Below are 19,200 nucleotides of genomic sequence, written 5' to 3'. Positions count from 1 at the left end.
TTTACATGAGGTAAGACTTCATATTTTTTTTATTTTTTTAGTGATTTTGAAGACATCAATAATTATTTAATCTTGCTTTTGATGCGTATTTTCAAGCTTCTATGTTTGTATTCATCTTTTAGGGATCACAGAGATTACATAAAAAATTAAACACTAAAATTACCACTAAATATTAAAACCAAATGACTTTTAACGATGAAATTGAAAACAACCCACATATGCTTTAAATCCCAAACGGCATATTTTGTCAAATTTTCAATCAACATTTTTTGTCCAAATTAAAAGCTTTATAAGATTTGAGAAATGTGGGGTGTATAGAAAATATGGGATGCATGTAAAAAATGTAAGGTTGGGGAAGTATATGTGGTGTATTAAGATAATTTTTAATGAGTGATGTTATTCCCACCGTAATGTCTTATCTTCCCACCTATCTTTTAATGAATTTTTTAATTACAAATTTATCCATTTGCAAAAAGACTGGTAATGACATTAATTATCTTGTTTTGCTTAATTTTTTTTTTAAAAAAGGTTGGGTGTGGGAGACAATTTGTCTATCTTAAACCATAACTCATATTTTCATCTCCTTTCATTCAAAGAAAGTAAAAAAATATCAGTTGACTTAGAAGATGACTTTTTCATTCAAGAGGTGGAAGATGACGTTTCTACGGAAGATGTAGAAGATTATGTTTCCATTGAAAAGGTAGAAGAATAATTTGTGTATGGATCATTTGAATTTGTCCATCGTATTTTTGAATTTTTCGTTGCCGAATTCTTTTGAATTTGGATGCATCTGTCGTTTCCATTTGAATTTGCAGAACTTAGTGGTTTTCATTTATATATTATTTGTTTATATTTTTTAAGAGACAATTTTATAATTTCATGCGTTTGTATAAATTAAAGGTTATTTTGAGAATAATTGTAAGATCCCACATCGACCAACGGAGAAGGGTGATGTGCCTTACATGTACATGCTCTCCTCTTTATAGCAAGAAACCTTTTGGGAATTTACTGGCTTTGGGTTCCATCGTAACTTCGAAGTTAAGCGAGATTGGGCCAAAGCAATCCCAAGATGTGTGACCTATTGAGAAGTTACTCGTGAGTTCATAGAAACAAAATTGTGAGGGAATGATAAGCCCAAGGCGGACAATATCGTGCTATGGCAGAGCCGAGACTTGGATGCGACAATAATAGTGAGTGGGAAAATAACATTTTAATTTTTTAACTTTTTAAGGTGGATTAGATTATAACGTGGGTGAGAAAATAAAACAACAGGGGGGTCTAGTAGATGTGAGGTGTATTAAGTATGTGGGGTTTATTCAATAATTTGTACGGTGTTAATATAATAAACTTTAAATAAAATGCACATTAATTATTTTGAATTAAGAATACATTAAGGGATTTTAATTAACATGTAATCTAACATTAGGTTTATTTTAATTTTAACATACTTTTAATTGATTCTTAACGAAGGTAACATTTTTAATAAGTTGATTGTTTGTTTAGAATACTTAAAGAAGGTCGAGATCAATTTGAAGGGACACCAAATGAGAACATGGCCCTGCCGACATCGCGTAGTTTATGCTAGAGTCCTCCACCAATCACTCTAACCCACATGAAACCAAAATAAAAAAATTCGACATCCAAATCCCAGATTTGGTTGCGGTCACGATCAGTATTCATCTATAAAACTCCATCCACGTTATGTTCCACGTCAACAATACTTTATGCATATCCCGCGCCGCATCAAATCCAACGGAACCAAACACCTCCGGATCCTTCTCTCGGGATCTTGCGGTTAGGAATAAACTTCGGTTTTTCTTTTATTTTCCAGCGGTAAAAAACATCGGACAGACAAGAGTCAGTCACAAGTCGCAATTCATAACTGCGGCAATAACTCCTCGAACCGCGCCGGACAACCCATTTTCCATTTCGGCTCGTCACATCGCCGGAGAAGATGGAGAAGCCTCTGCTCAGAGGTGAAGGCAGCGGCCTTCGGCGCCCTCGCGGTCCATTCCCCGGCTTCAAACACCGCTCCGATGCCATCACCTCCGGCACTCCTTATCAGAAAGCCGCTGCACTCGTCGATTTGGTCCCTCTCTCCTTCTCTCTCATTTCCCTAAATCCTCATTTTTCGTCTTACTCGTTGCGAAAACAGAGAAATAAATTGCAATATAATCTGCAGGCGGAAGATGGCATTGGGTTACCAGAGCAGATACTGGATCAATCAAACTTTCAGAGCGCCGCTAAGTACTACTTCCTTTACTTTCGTTTCAGCTTCCTTTGGGCCCTCCTCTATTTCGCCCTCATCGTACTCAACTTCCTCGAGGTTCGTCTCTGCAATTTTTTTATTTTTCAAAAATATAATTTTGACTATTTTTTGGTTTCCAATTTTACCTATATGGTGCTTGGTGAAATCTGTGCAGAAACCTCTGTGGTGCTATAGGTACACCGACACTGTCTATACATGTAGTGACAGAGACTACTTCTATCTTGGCCAATTTCCATACTTGAATTCTCTGGAGTCTCTTATTTATGAGGTATTTTTTTGTTTTTTTTTAAGTCTCATTTCTGTTTCACACTCAATATTCTGTTCAAGTTCATCGTCTACGTCCGATGCAGTTTCGATGTTTTCTTTTAACAATTTCAATTAGTTGCTCCTAGTGTACCATTGTTGTACTCTGCTAACTTCTGAGCTGATTGACTGAGATTTTGGATTGAACCTTTTTTTTTTTTTTTTGTCAAGGTTAGATTGAATCTTTACTAATTTGAATACTTTGATTGAAGGATAAAATGTTAAGTTTCAGTATTAATTAAGAAATTTAATAACAAAAATGATTAAATCCTTCCTAATATCATGCAAGGACTAATACCTACCTAATAGGGAAAGATTAATACCAAATAATAGTTTCAACATATTTTAAAAATGGTTGCAATTTAAAAATGGGTGCAAATAATAAAAATAGAAATATATGATGCAAAATTTAGAATAAATGTAAATATTATCAAATGTAATGTTTCTAACACTAAATGGATCTATTTGGAAATGGTTAAATAATTTTAATTATAAAATTTAAATATGCTGACATGTAAATATTTAATGGCGTGATAAAAACCAAAGGACATTGATAAAAAATTAAAAAGGAATAAGGTTTCAATCAAGGAAATAAAATAATTAGGGATGAGAACCTAATTTTCCTTAATTTATGGAAAGCGGAGTTCTCCAAAATTTTAAGTAGCTCTTTAAAAACTTGCTCACCACTCACATTCATGCGGTGCTTATGCACGCATACACACACTTCTGCTTTGTTAAGTATTCATAAATTAATCAGAATAAGTAAATAATCACTATGCGTGGGTAATGTGTAAATTAAACAGATTATCCAAGCATAGTGCAAGTAAATTATCAATAGAGATGCTCACATACACACATAGTGGTATTGTGTTATTGTTGTTACAGGATGATGTTAGAAGATTTGTGGTGTTTACTTGAGCTTATACGATACATTTTTGAGATTTCACTTTTTTTGGCCTATTTCTGTTGTTAATGCATTAGACAGCTATTTTTCTTTTTAGAAGTTTAAATTTACCCTTTTCTGTGCAGGGAATAACACTCATTGTACTCATAGTGCACATTTTCTTTCCAATTTCATATGAGGGTTCCTCTATTGGAAAAATCCTCTTACCATATTTAAGGTAAGTACTTTGTTTAGGCCTTATCATTGGCTGTAATATGAAAGGTTCTCTTCCTTACCCTTCATCCGTAGTATTAATAAATCATATTCATCTTGGTCTTCTAGCACTCTTTTTGTGAATCAAAGCGCAGTAGATTTGTTGTTGCAGAGATCCAAATAATCTACATGACTTATTTTTTGTTTCTTGGGGGAGGGGGTGATCAAATCTGGCTATAGTTGGTGCTACCTTCAACCCTGCAGATGTAACTGTTATGCAGTCCTTATTATATTGGAATCAGCCGTTTAAGCATCATTGTTTCTCCAGTATAATTTCAACCATTAAGCATTTCTGGCCTTAGGCTGTCTGGAAATTTTATTGCTTCTCCTGATGACTGCTTGACGCTTCATAGGGGTTCCAATATAATCCATACAGGAATTTACATGAAAATCAGAAGAGAGTATTTCTTTATGTTTTATCACGTACAGAATCTTCGACATGCCTTTCATATTTGATATTCAAAATCTGTACGGATGGAAATCAGTTATCTTCTAACTAAGGAAAACTAAGCAAATAACCTTCCACCAGAAAATCCTTGAGGAGTTGAGTTGGGCTTTAGTTCCTTTCTGGTGCTGCAGTAGTAAAACAGAAGGCGAACTGCTAAAAATGATAGCAGTTCATCCTTTCTAGATGAGTTTAAATCAGAGTAATTCCTCTTGATTATGTTGTTCTTGAAGTTGGAGGATATATATAGCAATACAAACAATATAGATCAAGTATGGAACCAAATACAATACGTCAAATATGACTGCTATGAATCAGGTAGTCGACAGCCGGCACTCCCTTTTTCACGTCGAATCCCTATGATGACTGCTATGAATCTACTGTCAACAGTTTGCATTTACTCTTTAGAATCAACTATATTAATTACATGAGATTTCTTGTCTGATCTTTAGTCAACATTTCTGCTTCAATTAATATCAGCCAAAGGGATGTGTAGACTATAATATTTCTGTGCATTTGGACTTACGTAACTATTGATATCTTGAGCATTATAAACAGCTTAGGAAAAAAAAGCATTTTTTGTAGAAGATGATTAAAATCAATGTTGAAATTAATATTTGATTTGTCCACCGACTATGAACGCTGAATGCTGTTCTTGTTTTCTTTCTAGTAATTATTATTATTATTATTTTTTTTTATTTTGTATCTTTTAGGTCACATGCCTACTGATTTTGGTTGCTGATATGCTGGTTTATGCTCTCTATGTGTCTTCGGTGGCCTTTGATTCCCTTCCTTTCAGGATTGCACCATACATCAGAGTTATCTTTTTCATATTGAATTTCAGGTATTGTGTTTAAAATCCAATTCACGTGACACTTGACCGCTTAGACTTTCTTTTGCGACGTTTACCACCTGAACTAAACTTTTGTTACAAGACGCCACCTATCTTGAAGACCATTAGGTTTTCCATTAATAGATTGTCATGTGTGAATCATGTGACAAATTGCCACCTTAACTTTCTTTTTTTTGATGGTTTTCCACATGAACTTCTTATTGTGGCACCTGAAACTTTTCTTTTGCTTCCAAACTACCTTTTCAATCTTATTCAAGCTTTTGGTGGGAAAAATTTGTGAACTCATTTTTGTTGTGAAATATGGTGTGGATGCCACACATAAGATTGCATGAAGAAGCAAAGCAACATGCAGCCCAAGTGGACTTTGGGGACAGCAATTAAAAGATTTAGCTCGGGTAAGTCTTAGACCATCTCCAACCCTTGGGTTAAAATCTAAAATATTTAACCTATAAACAATTTTTCTCCTCCAACCCTTGTGGGTTAAATTTTTAGCCCGAGATTACTTAAGAATGAATTTAGGATAATTTTTTTCTCAAAGTAACTTTTTTTTTTTTAAAACTAAAAATTATGTAGACTATCCTAATTTAATTTTTTGAACATTTTAACCTAAAAATATTTAGATTCCGCTAAATATTGAAAAATCATTAAACGAACAACATGAAACTCATGGAACACTATGAAAGAATATGAAACACATAAACTAATATTTTTTTTTAATTACTTTAGCCGTTGGATTTAAATTTGGACCGTTAATTTTTTTTTTTTTTTTTACCATTGGATTTGATCATATTAGATCTTAGCCGTTGGTTTCAATGAATTTATAAATATAAAACTAAAAAAAATACACATATATGGTGGGCCAGCCCCACTAACCCATGGGGAATCCTAGGCTAAATTTGCCCTCATTTATGCCCCAAGGGTTAGAGCAACTTAGGGTAAGTTTGGAACCTAAAATTTGAGTTTTACTCCAAGGGTGGGAGTAAGTCTTAGGGGATGAAATAGTAAAATGGTTGAGGACTTTCACTCATGCCATTTATATAGGGAAGCCTTACACTGGTAGGAAATAAATGGCGTGAGTGAAATTCCTCATCCATTTTACTATTTTCATCTCCCTAAGACTTATCCTACCTAAAGCCCTTAATTGGTGCCACCAATGTCCACTTAGGCAGCATGTTGCTTTGCTTCTTCATGCATTTCTGTGTGTGGCATTCACACCATATTTTCACAACAATTTTAGTTATTTTCTTAGTTTTGATAAAAAATATCTTGAGGGTTTGAAATTAAATGGCCTTTCAAAATTATTTTTTGATGGCCCATAAGAAGCTATTCCAAATGCCCGATATTACTTGACCAAAACTAAAGTAAAATAAAAAGAATTAGAATATGATTGCTTGAATAGAGTTGGGGGATAATTTGGTAAGGTTTCAGGTGACACTGTACAAAATAAAAAAAATCAGGGTGCAGTATTGCACAAAACATTAGTTTAAGTGGCAAGCAGTCACAAAATGGTGGTGACGTGCACGTGACATTTTGTTTTTAAACGGAGATCCTCAGTCTTGATGGTGGGCGGTATTTTGTCACAAAAGCTTGTTTGAGGTGGTCAAGTGTCATAGGGGTTAAAAGTTCATGTGGCATTGCTAACATTTTCCTTTTTTTTTTTTTTTTCTTTAAGATATTCGTATGAAGTTGCATAACTAAAGATTTTAAGGGCCACATAAGATGCAAATGACATTTATTTTTGTATGTTATTATGTTCTTTTGCTTAAACTTTATATATATGATCCTCATATGGACTCTTGTCCTTCACAAAAAGAGTCAAAACACAGATGCTGAGGAGTGCTGCTTGTACATAATCATATGCATATTCTGATCTTGTTTATGTGGGGAATCTACATTTTCCATTTCCTACCCTTCCACCAAACAATAAAGAAGCGGAGACACAAACTTACTGGTTTTTAATTGAGGTTTACAGGAACAAATTCCAACGTAGTGACATTTGGTTCTGTTAGACCATTGATGATGCCATATGGATATAATAATTTGTGGAAGCAAACCTCGTTATGTATTATTATCTTTTGATGCATGTACTATGTTATTCTTTTTCCCATAATAACTTGAGCTTGTTTGGTTCCATTTTACCTTTACTAATAGGGAATTGCGGTCATGCATGCTCATCCTGGCTGGAATGCTTGGAACGTACTTGAACATCTTGGTTTGTTAACTATCTATTTTTGAGCACTTATTTGTATCAGTAGGGTATTTTATCCTTTTGTTAGTTTGTGATTGTCTTACCTGATAGCTTTATTTATTCTATTTTGCCCTTCTTAAATCTTATTGTGGTTGATAATGGGAGGAGAGTCACATTTTGGGAACCAATATTTTTTCCCACCTTGTATTGAGATTCTTATAATTCATGTCTCCCTGGGCTTGTGTCTAGTTGACCAAAGATCATGGTCAGCTCATCCTTCTCCTTCAGTTGGTAACAGATCAACTGGATCCCTCCTTTGAGCCATTCAAGATAATTTGGATGGCTGGTGTGGCAGCTTAGGTGTTAATTCTCTTGGCTGGTTGATTTTGGAAAACTCTAAATGTCTCTGACATGTTCTAGAGAAGAAGAAAGGAGAATGCAGACCATATTTCTGCACTGTGTGTTCATTAGTCAGATTTGTCTAGGATTGGTGGAGGTGTTCAGTTTGATCTGGGTTTTCCCTAGTTTTTCATGGGTGAAGACCCTGAAGGGGTTTGGGGTTTAGGAATGGAATGGGACAAGAATATCTTTTTAAGACAAAGAGGAGGGTTTGGAGGTCAAATTGGGATAAATTGAACTTTTTGTTTCTTTGTGGGATTCTTTGTCCGTACATTTTAAGGGCCGTTCCCGTCGTGAAATCCTTCTTGATTGGGAGGAGTGTTAGTGTGTTTTATGAAAGCTGTGCTTCAAATGTTTAGTTTGTTGCTTCTGGTTTTTTATTTGTTGAAAGATTTTGTTCGTATATTCTAGTTTTTGTTGGTTAATGTTAGACTTTTGTTCATCTTTATTTTTTATTTTTTAATTCAATTATTTTTCTCCCTTATCAAAAAAGGAAAGTCTTACGTTTTTTTCTTTTACAGTTTGTAAGGCTTCTGTGATGGCACACTTCCACTTTGTTCTGTTTCATTGAATAAAATTATTTAAAATTCCTAGTCTGGTTTTCACCATTAATTTTTTCCATTGCAGGCTCTAGGGATTTTATTTCTTCTGTTTTCCAGTTGGTTGGCCTATGTCATGTTTGAAGATACCAAGCAGGGGAAACAGTATTTACTTCGTATGGTATTACATTGTATCAGATGTTTGTTTTATTCACCACATCCAACAATCCAGATGTCTGGATACCTGCCTACAAGTAAGTTTGACCATGAAAATTGACTAGAGAGCTCTTTTGGTTTTTTGCTTTTGTTTTTATTTGCTCTTGTTTTATAATTTCATCCAGAAAGTCAGGTTCCTATTTTCTACTGTAAACTGAATTATTTAATTATTTTAAAGACTTTTCATGTTTTCCCCATAATTTGGGGATTCCATTAGGATTTTAATTTGAGTTGATTTGGCTGGTATGTCTATCTTTGGGGATAGAGAGAAATATACTGGCAAGAAATATTCAAAGAATCATTGTGTAGGGGAACAAATGAGCAGAACAATAAAGGAGTAAAATGAGAAAAAGCATGTCGAGAAAGGAATGCACCTAAGATATGCTGAACGAATTTTAGAATTTTTTTATTTTTTTTGGTTATTCGCATGGAATTTTCACATTAAGATGTCTACGAGCATTGGAATTTCCTTTGCTTTTGTTTTAACTTGCGAACATTGTTATTCTTCTTAAAGTTGGCATAAGAACAATTCTTCACATGTGGCCGTTGGTTTTATTATTTAATGAAATTCTATTTTCTTGTTATTTAGGGCTTCACGTTGGTATTCCTTGTTTTTTGTTCTCTACGTGCTGCTGGGAGTTTACTTTGTCACTAACTTGATTCTTGCTGTTGTGTACGATAGCTTCAAAAATCAGGTGTAGTTCTTGTATATACTATCTGCTTTTAATGATCACATGGATGACTGTTGTATTTAATTTTATCTGGTATCCACTAGTTTAACTGCTCCTAGAGTTTACTACACTTAACAGTTTTGTTGTGATTATATTTTGTAATTTTCAGGAAGAATATGAATATACGTGTTTATATGCAATTTGTTCTGTAGCTTGTAAAGCAAGTTTCTGAGATGGACCAGACGAGGAAAGCTATACTAAAGAAAGCCTTCAATTTATTAGACAAGGCTGTAAGTAATTGTTTCCCCTCATTGATAAGATCTTACAGAAACTAAGGAGATATGAGTAAGTTGCACGTTTATTCTTCTGTTTCTCATCCCTATGCTTAATGACCGCTCAGCTATTGATCTTTCAACAGTGTAGAAAATGTGCCTTTGATTTTTCTTTGAGTTGATGAATCTTGTTTCTATTCTCTTCTTCCCCACTATGAGTTTTAGATCTGTTGAGCTTTAGGTGTTTCTCCTGTGTACTTGTAGGGCTTTTGCATGTGGGTTATGGAATTTATTTATGAGCCAGAATGATAAATAATTCACATTAATGGTGGAATATGAACAGGATTGAAAGACGATCCCTGTTCAGAATGCTGATGAAAACTTAATAATTGGTGATGATCCTTATTCTTTGGGTTATCTTTCCTTGAACTCTACCAATTGCCATCCTTGTTATTGATTTTCTCTCTTTCGCCCATCAGAAAACAGTGTTTATTTCATTTATGACAACTTAGTTGACTTTGTACTTCGAATTGAAGGTAAAATATAATCATCACAAATACAGTACACTTACATGGAAGCTTTTTCTGTATTTGAGTGGTTTTTATGTTTGACGTAACTTCTACTTTTAATGTGTTCCATGTTATAAGTGGTCTAAGTGTTCCATCAATTTGTGCTTGACAGAATGTAGGGTATCTCAATAAGGATGAGTGTATTCAACTATTTGAGGAACTAGATAAATACAGGTATCCATGGTCCAACCTCATCTATATTCTGTCAATGTTCCATGTTTTATCTTAAGGTCATTTTAGTCGAATGTGAAAGAGGATACTTTAGGTAGAACAGATACATTGAGAAGTAGTTGATTGAGAATATTACTTTGACGCGTCATTCAGTGTCTAGGATTGGCTTGGATTGGATAACTCCTAGATTCTATGATTGTTGAATGGAGAAATGGAGCATAGTTTGTCCAAGCAGAAAGTAGAATATCCATTAGTCATGAAAAAAAATTTGCCCACCCAGTCTCACCATTTTCTGGGGATTTGAAGGGACGAGTTTCTTTGATGACAATCCATCTTCTACCTTCAACTTAGACAAACTATGGAAGTTAACATCCACTTATTCATTCAACATTCATTGAACCTAGGGAGTTATCCAATTCAAGCAAACCCTAGACACCAAACGAGGCCTGAAGTTTATTTCTGGCCTGGGAATAGCTTGTTGAGTTTTTAACATGCATTTGCACTTTTCAAATTTCTTTTAAGTTATCTGCTCTCCATATTTTGAGCTGCTCTTACAAAATCCTTGTCCGATCAATTTTAGTTGTGGGCTCACCCAGGTCCATTACACAACAATGTTAAAACAGTTTGCAATAGTTTGGTCCCGTGCCTGTTTTGTATTTGCTTCGGATACCAACTAGTTACTTATTACACTGTGTCAGTGATACATTGTCTTGCAAATGTTTCCATGAGTGAACCGTATTCTGTGTGTGTGTGTGTTTAATATTTTGTTATATTGATCTTGCAAAGCGCGGAGCCTCGTTAGCTTGGGGTCGCCCTTTTTATTGATCTTGCTGATGTTGACCTATGCCTTTGTTTTAATTTTTTTAGGACTTTGCCAAAAATGACAAGAGAGGAATTTGAGCTGATATTTGATGAGCTGGATGACAGTGGAGACTTCAAGGTAGATTAAATTGCTTGTAGGCATTTATTTAGACTATTTTCAGTATCTTTTATGCAGTATAAATTTGAAATTTTCATATGATTGGTTTAAAATAGCTTTGATGGCCTCTTTCTGATATGTTATTATTATTTTACATTATACTGCCCTTCTTTGATACAAGCTCATGTTAGCATCATGTATGTCTTGCTAGTTTTGCAACTCCATTTTTTGCGAAGTTTCATGTGATTATTATCATTTGTGGACTCTACGTCCCTGATTTATTTGTTGGATGTTTATTTGTTTCACTGGTAGATCAACTTAGAAGAATTCTTTGATCTTTGCAATGCCATTGCCCTAAAATTCCCGAAGGAGGATACTGTAAGTTGAATTTATTCGGATCCAAAGCACGAGAAAATTGCTTGTTATTATTTTATATGATGGTGAACTGCTCTTATACTGCACTTTTGATGCTTTAAATTTTGGGTGCAGCCCTCTCTGCTTGAAAAGTTCCCTACATTCTACCATTCATTGTTCTCCGAAAAGTTGAAGGCCTTCATACGGAGTCCCATATTTGGATACATAATATCCTTCATACTCATACTCAACCTGGCTACCGTTATTGTAGAAACAACGGTATGGCTTGAAATTCAACATAACTTGCACTAGTGCTTTACAGAAATCATAGTTTGTTTACACACACTTGCATGTGTACTATAATAAATTTAACTTGAAATTTTAAATTGTCAAGTTATAATAGACTAGGTTATAATTGTATCAACGCAACACGGTCATCTACCTTTAGTGCTAACGCCACATGATTACTGTTTGCGCCCATTTGTGTTGTATTCAAGTTGTGGTTAACCCAATACACAGACTGTTTACGGGTTTAAGGGACACGATCATACTTAATACGAATCTGCTAACTTCTTGTTCTGGAGTTGTTATTGCGTCATATAAAAACTGGCCACCCCTTCGGAGCCACTCTTCTTTAGGGGGCACAAGGCCTCCTATCAAGGGGTTCAAGGCCTCCATCTCAAGGGACATTGTCATGGCCCAAGTTTAATATCTTATGCTCATATGTTGAGTCTCACATCCGCTTTGTACCTGGAAATATAAGATGGAAGGAGCTCACGGCAATACTCTTGGTCGACATTTGGGTGCCCCATCTCAGGGGATGGTGGAACCCCCATCTCCCCCAATCTAAATGTGGTTGGAGAACCTTTTTTAAATGTTCCAACTTTTTTATTTGTTCCTTCAGTTTTACTTTTCAGTTTTTCTTTTAAATAATTTTGTAGTATACCACGTCCTTATCAAATTTCACTTTAGATTATCGGTTCTGATAATGATTGGAGTATCATTAATCTTCTACACACTATATAAGGAGGACTTGACTATTTTTTATTTACATCAACTTTGCTTCGACATACATGGGAAATATAATGAATGGTTCTGGTATGAAGCTTGAGAGAAACATTGATGCTTGTGCAGTTGCTCTCTGGTATTGAAAAAGATATTTGAGAACCAAAATTACATGCCTACATTTGTTCCTTATTCGTTGATAATATATGCTTGTCAATACAAGAAAACTCTCTTAATTACATTTGTGTGTGATATGCAACATGCGTCATTATCTAAAAAGGTTTAAATGGAATGTTACGCCATATTCTTGTTAACCATGATTTGAATCATTTGAACATTTGATGCCTCATTATTAATTGCTCTGATTACATATAAGTCAATTATCATGATGCATACTAATTTGAATTTGTGCGTTCAGCTTGATATAGAAAACAGTACTGCTCAAGAGGTATGGCAAGTGGCGGAGTTTGTTTTTGGTAAGGGCTTGCAACAACAATAATTCTTCTGGTACTGTCTTTATTGGAATAGGAGTTGAATAATGATCCATATAGTTGCCACACAAAATTTACTTCTGGTTTGGAAGATATTTATAGCCAGCTAAATTGTAGGATGTTCTAGAACTTGTGGCTCGAGGTCATTTGCATCCAAAGTTTAGCAAATTCATGTTTTTCAACCAATAAAGTACTTCAATTTCCAGTTTCTGTGGCAAATCTACAGAATGTATAAATTATCTTGTAATTTTTGACGATCATGTGCATTTTCTTTTGGTTCTTCACTAGGCCAATGGGTGAAGTCAGTTATTGAGAGCTATTTTTGAGGACCTCAGCTTTAACTTGTTCAAATGGTTTGCTTTGTGCCCCACAGGGTGGGTATATGTACTGGAAATGGCTCTGAAAGTCTATTCTTTTGGATTTGAGAACTATTGGAGGGATGGCCAAAATCGCTTTGATTTTGTGGTGACATGGATAATAGGTAACCAGTACGGGACAGCCACATCCCTGTTTCTTCTGATCTAATATTAAACTTCTGTCCTTATCATCACAATGTTTTCAAAGAAATTGTTCTATAATGTTTTATAATGATATTTGTTATTAAAAATAATTCCAATCATATAAAGCTCTTCTAAGTTCTAAGTATTGGTCAATATACAATTCGACTCGGTTTCCCATGCAAATTATTTTGCATATGCCTCACTGTTGTCATGATTAGTGTGAGTCACTTAATTGTAGGATTGATTAGTTGATGACCAATAGATCACTTACCTATTAGTGCGATTCACTTGAGGCTATGTTTGGTATGCGATATCTAGTTGTAATTGAATTTGGATTTTATATGTATCTTTCTTAACATTATTAGATTGTATTGTATTTCAGCGACAAGTGGTTATTACTTTTGCAGTTATTGGGGAAACTATAACTTTTGTGGCTCCTGAAGGACTAACTTTTCTTTCAAATGGAGAATGGTAGGGATGAAATTCTTATACTCCATGCTATTAGCTTTCTTATATTTCCTCAATGTACCGGTCCTAATGCTTTTCAATGAATTTCTCGTTTTCTTGTTATCAGGATTCGCTACCTTCTCATTGCAAGAATGTTAAGATTGATTAGGCTCCTGATGCATATCCAGCGCTACCGGGCATTTGTTGCTACCTTCTTAGCCCTCATACCGAGTTTGATGCCATACCTTGGAACCATATTCTGTGTCTTGTGTATCTATTGTATACTTGGTGTACAGGTAATACAGTGTTCTCTAAACTTGCGTTTGAAACTTTGTTGATGAAAAGACTTTTGTTAAAATAAAAAGGTGAACAAAAACAGAAAACAAGGTGTCCTCTGGCCAAACTCTAAGATTTTAAAGTAGACACCAAAAGTCAATGAATGAAATCACTGACTACCACAACATTAATCTAAGGCACTCCAGATTTCCAGTTACACCGTTGTTCTTTTGGTTGTACAAAAACTAAAAAGTATGACTGTATAAGTAATTTTTCTTTTTAATTGTATAGTATGTGTACCATGAACAAATATGCTTCATATATCACAATTCCAAATAGGCGCTAATGGTGTCTTGTATTGTGATGAAGCGTCCAGAACAAATATAACAAAAATTAAATTAAAACCGAAGGGAGAATACAAATTGCCAATCCCAAAAGAGCAAAGAACAAATCTGGAAAAAAGAAGAGAAACCTATGTGCTTATTAGTTAATACTCTTGACTCGGCCAAATCCTTGGTGCGTTTGGACGAGGGACTATTAAATTCCATGGAAGTTAGGCTAACTTTTTTAGGTATGCACTAAAAAAATTAGATGGAGGGACTTGAAAATGTCTAGATGCAATACATTTGAGAGAACTTTTAATAGACACCCTTCAAGCTGTCTTTTTGAAAGTCCTTTGTTTAATATCATAGTGCACTTTCTATACTTTAGTCCTAGCTTTGTATTTGTTCAGTAGTTCACTTTAGCCCATGCTTATTAGAGGGACACCTTTCTGAGGCAGCACTGGTTAATGAATGCATTAGAAATTATATCGCGTGACATCTTCCAAACCCATTGATGATATACTTACTTTTCTGAAATTATATTAACTTTCAATCTGTTAGCTAATGTTATATCTGTTTCTAAGAACTTCTTTCCTTTTTAATTTGTAGATATTCGGTGGAATGGTGAATGATGGAAATACCTCTTTGGAAGGATCTGAGCTTTATGAGAATGAGTATCCCTTGTCATTAATGGAACTGTTGACATAAAACCTGAGATATTTAATAGAATATCGAACAGGATGGCTCTTATCTTCTTTAGCAGCCCTTAAGTAGAATATTGATAAAAGGTGGCATAGATACTGTAGAACTCTGGGGAAAATTGCTTGTTAAATGTCGATTCATTGAATTTCTTGACAAAATCAGTTACTTACTTTTCAACTTCAATGACTACCCCAATGGGATGGTAACACTTTTCAATTTGCTAGTCATGGGAAACTGGCAAGTGTGGATGGAGGTACGTAAAATTGTCTCAGCTTTCTCTTTTCTTTTTAGTAATATTGCATATGATAAAATATGTATCACAAAGAGAGACCAATGGGACCTATCAAACATATCAAAGAGATATAATGTTGGATCGTGTAATATTCATCTTGAAAAGAAATTATCTACATGATAAAATATGTATCACAATGGATATAGCTCAGTTAGGGTAGATCAACTTGTTCACATGTTTGGCAGTGTTTTTCAGACTTTCTAGTTTTAGGAATGCATAAAGTAATAGCCTACGAAAAATTACATTGTTAGTTAAATAAATTTGACATGTATCGGTTATACGCCCGAACCGATGAATACCTCATTCCCTTATGATACACCAGATCCTGTTCGGTTATTGCTCATTCATCGGTTATACACTTCTCAAGGTTTTTGACTTTCATATAATTTTAGCATACATTTGTTATTATACATTCTGCTCTGTAAGGAATCAATAGCACTTTTTAAGCAATAATATTAATAACCATTTTCAAAGTACATATTGTTGATGAAGTTTTTTGTTGAACCATATGCTTTAGGAGCATCTTAAAAATTAAATCAATTTTGTATCATATTTTAACCAAATTATAGATGAGATAATTACTATTATGACCCTAATCATATGTTTTACCATTTCAGAGTTATCAGGAATTAACAGGAACTTGGTGGAGCATTATATATTTTGTCAGCTTTTATCTTATAACCATCTTGCTGCTATTGAATTTGGTAAGCTACCAAAGTGGCACTTCATTGTTTCATCTGTTTTTTGTTTCATGTGTTGTAGATGCACAATACTCTGTTACACGCACCCACTTATTTGAAGAACACAACAATCATAGTCAGTTATTTTCTATGATGATTAGGGGAACAGGTTGCTATCACCTGACTCAACCCAAAATTTAACTGAGCTGGGTTTTTAGACCAGCTAATTTCCATGCACTTGGAAAAGTAGAGGACTGTAAATTGAAGCCCACATAAGGCCCTCATAAAAAATAAAAAAAATTGTTTGTGATAAACTCAAACCATGGATTAGTCCTATATAATATAAACCCAATCAGTAAGCAAAGGGAAATATCAAGTTCTTTTTCAGTATGTTTCTTTTCTGGATTATAACTAAAGGATTTGAAACTAAGGTGCATATCCGACAACATTATGTTTTAGGGGTACTAGTTTTTCCAGCTACATTCATTTTCATTACATAAGAACTTTGTATATGTATAATAATGTTAGAAGTGTTAAGTTTTTTATTTAATTATGAATAGATTCATAAATGTTCTATGTTAGTCAAGAAATATGTGATCTTTGGAGTTTCTACAAATCAATGATGCGATCTTGGCGTTTGTACGAAACTTTAATTGGATGATTGAATGAAGTGGTCTGAGACACTGCATTGTGCTTAGCATGGGTCTTTTGTGTATCGTCATGCATCTCTCAGTTTCCCTAAAGAAATTACAGAATTTAAAGTAGGAAGTTTGAGTTTTCGTGTTTTGTTTCCATGTAATTTCAGGTCGTGGCTTTTGTCCTGGAGGCTTTCTTTGCTGAAATGGATCTTGAGTTATCAGAAGAAAGTGAAGAAAATGGGAAGGTCAGTACTTTAAAAATGTTGTGGCGGTTGGGGTTGTTATTATTCATATGATTCCTGGTTTCCCTTAATTCCTGCCGTTGGGACTCCTTGTGTAAACTTCTATCGAATTTACATTTTCAAATAAAAACCAATTAATACCACCACTATGTTGCTTAAAATGTCGATGTTTCCCAATATTGTTCATGCATGAAATGGATGATTTGAAAGCTGGTTACTTTGTTTTGATCCAAAAAAACTTTTATGCTCTCTATAAAGTACCAGCAAAAGTAGTTTTTTACATAATTTGGTTTTTGTACGGAGTTTTTCGCTAATGTATTCTGAGCATTAAAACACTTTATCTCATGCCAACCCTGAATTTTTAGGATGAAAAATGGTTTAGAAACTTAAAGTTTACCTTTCTCCATCGATATCCTTTTGCTTTTTTAGTCCTATTATCATGGGTCATATATAATTGGCATGTAACCACTAACGATTCAGTGCTCCTGAATGATTAAGTTGTATCCTGTTTTATTTATTTAGGAAGAGGAAGGAGTAAAAGATCGACGTCGACCCTTGGGGTACGTATTTCAAGAAATTTGTGGATGCGTCAAGTTGGTACATAAGCCTATTTTTATAGTGTTATAGATAGTCGAAACTCATATCTTGAGTTTTGTGCAGCTCCAAAACTCGGAGCCAGAGAATTGATGTTCTTCTTCACCATATGCTGAGTTCAGAGCTAACTGAGACACAACCCTCCAATGGAGCATAGAGCTTCCTTCTTTCCATCAAGGTAAAGTTTTTTTTTTGTTGGCTTTTTCGTGTTACCATCAAATTTGTTCCTTCATAAAACAAATGAGAAGTTATGACAAAGGTTATCGAAGAGGAAAACACATCTTCACTCTCTTCATACACCTCACCAATACCTAGACCCTATAGGCATACGTTTTCTTCACCCTATAACACTCAAGTAAACCCTAACCCACCTTATACTGACAAGCTCACTCATTGGTGTAATGGGTGCTAGTAAACCCTAAGCCTCCCTGTAACTCGAAATTCACACATTAGTGCTAGGAAGTTTTTCATGAATGGATGCTCAAGTTGTTAACAAGTTCAATGGCGGAAATTGGCAATATAATCTATTTACATTTATGTGCTTCTTGGCAGATTGTCTTTGTGGAGCTAGAAAACGGTGTTGGAAATATCATCGAAGCGAGCAGCCATTGTCTTACGATCCTCCAACTGGACTAAATTCAAATCATTTTGGAAGTGAGACATTGCTGGATTGGAATACACAGTTGTTGCTCATGCACTATGTTTTGGCCGTTGAGGTTCGATCAATCAGTGATTTTACCACGCATCTGTTTCTGGTAAATAATTTAGTTCTTTCATTACAATTTTTGCTTCTGGATATGCTTGCCTTTCATCAAATTTGTATTGTTAATTGATTGTACAAATGTAACCACGAAAAGGTAATCGAGCCTATCAATGGCATCGCCTGTACATTCATATATTTTTAAGACTTGTAAATTGTAATGAGTTAATCAGCCAACGATCCTTGGCGTCTTAACATTTTTATCTTTAACTCGCGGCGCATGCATGTTGTTTAAGGTTTTCTGTAGGACCTTTTGTTCTTAATCGATTTTTTTTTTATTTTTTTGAGTAAAAAATGTACAAGCTCGCAGTTGATTTCACAGTTTGTGTTTATTATTCGCCGTCGTTTTGCTGTCTGGTGACTGTTTTGCCGGATGTCAATGCCAAGGCTTTACCTTGCATGCCACTGGATGATTGGTATTTTCCATTTTCTATAAATTTACTATTAGTAGGGTGAGGGAAGAGAGTTCGAACCTATTACAATAATTTAAGGGAGAGGATGTTTCGAACTCAGAATTTGCATGGATGAAAATCTGTCACTCTATCCACTAGGATGTTGGATTGTTGGTATCTAATAGACCTTTAAGAAAATAAAAATTGGAAATAAAATAACAGAAAAAGGATAATCCTATGGTCAATATAGGCATTACCAACTTTATATGCTATAGAGCAAAAGTATCCAATTCGATAAAATTTAAAAGTTAATTTTGTTGAAATTGGTAAAACTCTTTCGATCAAATCAAAAGTAGAGTGTATTACATCAGTTGGATGAGCAACATTGTAGATTTTAGGAGGTCATTTGATAATCATATTGTTTTGTTTTTATTCACTTATTGAAATTAAAAAAAAAAAAATTAAATTTTGTTTGGTAAGCTAGTTTCAGTTAAAAAAAAAAAAAATGATGTCTTGAGATTTCAAAATTTGGCC

The 19,200-nt window shown here is 34.4% G+C and overlaps 1 protein-coding gene across 1 annotated transcript; it reads left to right on the top strand.

Moving 5' to 3' along the window:
- Positions 1 to 1,766: 1,766 nt before the first annotated feature.
- LOC103928829 (two pore calcium channel protein 1) lies at positions 1,767 to 18,484 on the top strand. Its single transcript, XM_009337925.3, is given in 26 exon segments — positions 1,767 to 2,089; positions 2,183 to 2,326; positions 2,424 to 2,537; positions 3,602 to 3,659; positions 3,662 to 3,693; positions 4,887 to 5,017; positions 7,178 to 7,238; positions 8,241 to 8,310; positions 8,313 to 8,406; positions 8,958 to 9,063; positions 9,252 to 9,329; positions 9,993 to 10,054; positions 10,919 to 10,991; positions 11,283 to 11,348; positions 11,460 to 11,603; positions 12,748 to 12,805; positions 13,194 to 13,301; positions 13,728 to 13,791; positions 13,895 to 14,063; positions 14,976 to 15,040; positions 15,231 to 15,321; positions 15,978 to 16,064; positions 16,846 to 16,923; positions 17,443 to 17,480; positions 17,581 to 17,692; positions 18,067 to 18,484. Coding segments are annotated over 25 exon segments (2,217 nt in total). The 5' UTR covers positions 1,767 to 1,954; the 3' UTR covers positions 17,672 to 17,692; positions 18,067 to 18,484.
- The last annotated feature ends 716 nt before the right edge of the window (positions 18,485 to 19,200 follow it).

Source organism: the organism of the source record quoted next, unplaced genomic scaffold, assembly GCF_019419815.1.
Source record: "Pyrus x bretschneideri cultivar Hongxiangsu unplaced genomic scaffold, Pyrus_bretschneideri_v1 Contig20, whole genome shotgun sequence".
Taxonomy (NCBI): Eukaryota; Viridiplantae; Streptophyta; class Magnoliopsida; order Rosales; family Rosaceae; genus Pyrus; species Pyrus x bretschneideri.
The sequence above is the reverse complement of the archived record's forward strand: the minus strand, read 5'-3'. Positions and strand labels throughout refer to the sequence as shown.